A 4,456-nucleotide genomic window follows, 5' to 3' on the forward strand; every position below is an offset into this window, starting at 1 on the left:
AAATCAATAATACTGACCAATATGTAAGATTTTAAAAATAAGGTTTTGATAGACTTACTAGATTTTTTGCTCACAACCAGTGTATATTTATCATCAGAAGGAATATTTATTTTTTAAATTTATACTAAAAATATGTTTTTATTCCTAGGTTCAACCGTGGTTGACGTCAGAAAGCCCAAAATTCAGTGACCCTCAAGAACAAAACTCTTTCTTTACACCACCTATATTGGCTGGTTTATTTGTTACTGCCATTATGTTGTTTATTGTTACATGGGGTATTACAATGATAATGGACATCAAAACTATGGATAGATTTGATGATCCAAAAGGTAAAACCATTACCATCAATGTTGCTGAATAAATTTACATTCCATCTATGTTCTTAAGTAAATAATTTTTTTGTTGAAACTTGTGTTAAAATTATTTTTGTTTCCTTAAATTTACATATGATTTTAGTTCATATTTAGGCGTATAAATAACTCATTTTTTGTTTATAGTAAAATACATAACTTGTATAATATTATTATGATGATGTTTAATCTATCTATTTAATGTGTTGTTCATTATCCTTCCTACGTAGTTTACTAAAATTAATTTCCTTGGAAAAAAAATCAGTGTCCAATGAAATTTAATATATTCTGTGGTCTCACAATTATTGACTTGACATGTTTTAACTAATTACAGTAATAAAAAACTAAATAAAAATAATTGTGCCTGATATATATATTATTATGGTCGAAATGTTAATAATTATTTCTAATAATAGGCTTGTTATAATATAATAATTATTTATTAAACGTTTTATAAGTAAATCATAATTGTGAAGGTTAACCCAGATGATCCAAAAACGTGCTACCTACACTTTATAGAAATGTATTGTTAAACATTTAACACGGCTAGGATGAGAATTGGTTAAAATGATTTATAGTCTATCTATCCTACTGTATAGATATTTAAATATTTAAATTCTGTGTGTGGAATATTATATTATTTTAACATTTAATTCGATCTACATAGTCTTTGACACCCAACACCGGTAAGTGACCATAGATAATGTATATTATGAGTAACTTTATCTCAGATCTTAATCAATAAGGTTATGTACAAACTACGAAGTACCGTTATTTAACTCACATGTTTTCTCATTGGTTAATTAAACCAAAACCAATTTTTGATAAATTCTTGTTTTTTTTTTTTTTTTATCTGTCAAGTCCCTTTGGTTATAACTTAATATATTACTTTTACATCACGTCTTGGAGACGTATTCACATAGAGTACAGACGTTGATTGTATCAATATCTTCACTACTTGGTACTTACTTAACACATTATACAACCACAATGGCCCGCCAGCCGTGCGTTCTCATTTTAGAAGATGGTACCGAATTTGCTGGTTATAATTTTGGCTCCAAGGCTTTACCTGTTGATGGCGAAGTTGGTACGTCGCTTTTAAGATTTTTTATTATTTTCCAGCACGCTTAATTTATATTTTAAAGTACCTATAATTATATTTAGTATTTCAAACTGGTATTGTCGGTTATCCTGAGTCCCTGACCGATCCTTCGTACTATAAACAATTGTTGGTATTAACATACCCTTTGGTGGGCAACTATGGAGTTCCAGGTGATGAGACAGATGTTCACGGAATTAAACGGTAAAATCTATATAGATAATATATTTATTAATTTTAAATTTTAATCATCTAAAAGAAAAAACCCACAATTTTTAATTTTGTTTAGATAAGCTCAAAATGAAAATAACAAAATTTTTTTATGCAGTACCTAATGCCTAAAGTTAAGAATTTCGATAATTTTTATCAACCTACAATAATTTAAATTTTAAGGGTTACCTAAATAGGTCTAAAAATGTTTATACATCAAATATATTGTTAAATGTCATTGTGGGTTTAATTGAATAATTAATAGTATTCAATTTTATATGAATGTATATGGAGTGTAATGGTTATCCAAAGATAATTTTAAAGTTAATATAGATACCTATTTTTTAAATTATTTCTCATTCTACAATTGTTATGAAAAAGGTTATTTTCTGTCTGTTATCAATTCATTGAGCTCTGCATTTACTTAAGACTTAAGTCAATAGTACTTGGATTAAATACTTTGTAGATATGTACACATTATGTGTAGTGTCCTTTAACATTTTTACTCGCATTTTTATTTCTCTTCAATTTGTTTAAATGTGACTTACCAATTATTTCTGTATTATGTCAGAACTGATTACTGAACTTAATTGGTTCACACCTTAAAAAAAAAATATTGTAGTTGCCAGTATTAATGCTCCAAAAAAAAGTAATCTATACTATTATAGGGTATAATATATTCTATCTATATTTCTATGGTTAACTCCATTGGAAAACTTGCTGCACAGTTTGGGAACCACTGATGTATTGAATAGCTGTATTTATTATTATTAACTCTTCCCTTAACTTTGCTCTCAATAAACTAAGTTTAAGTTATACAATAGTCTAGAAAATTAGTAAAAAAAAAGATGACGAAAAGGTCAAAAATAGATACTTAGATACTAAACTTAATACCTATGTTAAATAGATCTGAAGGTTAAACATATTGACTCATCTTATAAGTAGGTATTTAAAAATGAAATAAACAAGACACAAATTAAAAATATAATGAATGATAATAATTTTTGAATTTGAACACCATATATTATTCTCAAAAATGTATTGCTATTGGGTACCATATATACCATTATTATTGTCATTATATTATATAATATTAATATTATGGAATAAAATATATTAATATGTTGGTAAAAATTGTCAAACCAGCAAATTTTCATATACCACTAATCATAAAGATAATTTTTAACCTATAAGTAAAAACAAAATTTAGTATAGTTTAATTATTTAGTTTATTTATAATTTATAGTATTATGTAAATAGTATAAGTAATTGAAAAAGTTATTTTTCAGATGGTTTGAATCACATCGTATCTGGGTTTCCGCCCTGATAGTCGATGAAGTGTGTGATCGTCCAAGTCATTGGCGTAGTGAAAAACTGTTAGAAGAATGGTTGGCTGAAAGTGGCGTTCCAGCAATTTGTGGTGTGGATACACGTACACTGACTAAACATATTAGAGAAAGTGGAACACTTCTTGGAAAAATTGTTAACTTGAATAAACAATTAGATAAAAGTTTTGACAATGTGATCGATCCAAATAAAATTAACCTAATCAAAGATGTTTCTATTTCAGTTAGTTAAATTTGTGACATATATTTTAAACAAAAGATTTAATGCTTTATGTAAAAAGAAATATTTATTTCTATTTAAATTAAAATGTATATTTATAGATGCCAAAAACATACAATCAGCAAGGTTCGCCTAGAATTAGATTTGTAGACTGTGGTTTAAAATACAATCAAATTAGATGTTTCATAAAACGTGGTGCCAGAGTTGATATTGTCCCATGGAATCATCCTTTAGACGATATTGATAACTATGATGGTTTGTTTCTTAGTAATGGACCTGGAAATCCTGAGATGAATAAAGAAACAATTCTTAATATACAGAAAGTATTAAATAATACATCAACCATCAAACCAATATTCGGAATTTGTCTTGGCCATCAATTGCTTGCTACAGCAGCTGGGTGTAAGACGTATAAAATGAAGTTAGTAGTGATTTATTTATCGAGCATAATATAGTATGTGTGTTATTACTAATTGTTAACAAGTTAATCAATTTATTAAATTTGTTAAGTTATTGTAGAAAAGTAAATTAAGGCGCCCGGTGCCCATGCCATTTTGTCCTCAAATATACACTCTGCAGGAATAACGATACCGCCTTGTAGAATCAACCAAATTTCATAATTTTTTTTTTAATTGCTAGAAATATTCTCAAGCTTAGTAGAATTGTCGGATTTTGATGACTATTTTTTTATCTGAAAGAAGAAGACTTCCTACAGCTCGCATCGATTTCTGTTTTTCAATATTTAATTTCAAACTTTATAATATGTATAAAAAATAAAAATATTTTTTACAAATTTTTAATACAATTATTTGAAATAAAATACAAAATCAGAGATCGATGCGGGCTGTAGGAAGTCTTCTTCTTTCAGATAAAAAAATGCTCATCAAAAATCCGACAATTCTATAAAGCTTGAGAGTTATTCCCGTAAAGTAATTTTTTTCGATATAATACACCCTATCAACTAACTAGATATAAATAGTTATCGGGTAGTAGATTAGTGGAAAAGTCTTATAATTGAGGTAGCAACTAAAATATAAAATTTAATTTTCAAATTTTATAGAATTGTGGAAAATTTGAAAAACTGGCACCGGGACCCTTAATATAAATAGTTAAACTAATTATTTATTAGTTGATATAATTCGACAGTACTGAGCTTGTTGTTGACTACATGGAAATTATATTATTTTGTTTTATGACATGTATAGGACACGTCATAATACTACAAAAGTAA

At 27.1% G+C, this 4,456-nt stretch overlaps 2 protein-coding genes across 2 annotated transcripts in view; both read left to right on the forward strand.

The window, feature by feature from the left end:
• The window catches only part of LOC100169264 (uncharacterized), a 17,661-nt gene extending 17,253 nt beyond the window's left edge, over nt 1-408 (forward strand). Inside the window, exon 5 of the mRNA NM_001168669.1 lies at nt 149-408. Coding sequence (NP_001162140.1) covers nt 149-361 — 213 coding nt within the window. The 3' untranslated portion in view covers nt 362-408. The remainder of the gene's footprint in view (nt 1-148) is intronic.
• A 749-nt stretch (nt 409-1,157) lies between these two features.
• The window catches only part of LOC100163703 (CAD protein), a 13,361-nt gene continuing 10,062 nt past the window's right edge, over nt 1,158-4,456 (forward strand). Inside the window, exons 1-4 of the mRNA XM_001943600.5 lie at nt 1,158-1,437; nt 1,515-1,653; nt 2,949-3,228; nt 3,327-3,646. Of these exons, the coding sequence (XP_001943635.1) occupies nt 1,341-1,437; nt 1,515-1,653; nt 2,949-3,228; nt 3,327-3,646 (836 nt within the window). The 5' untranslated portion in view covers nt 1,158-1,340. The remainder of the gene's footprint in view (nt 1,438-1,514; nt 1,654-2,948; nt 3,229-3,326; nt 3,647-4,456) is intronic.

Source organism: Acyrthosiphon pisum, chromosome A2, assembly GCF_005508785.2.
Source record: "Acyrthosiphon pisum isolate AL4f chromosome A2, pea_aphid_22Mar2018_4r6ur, whole genome shotgun sequence".
NCBI lineage: Eukaryota > Metazoa > Arthropoda > Insecta > Hemiptera > Aphididae > Acyrthosiphon > Acyrthosiphon pisum.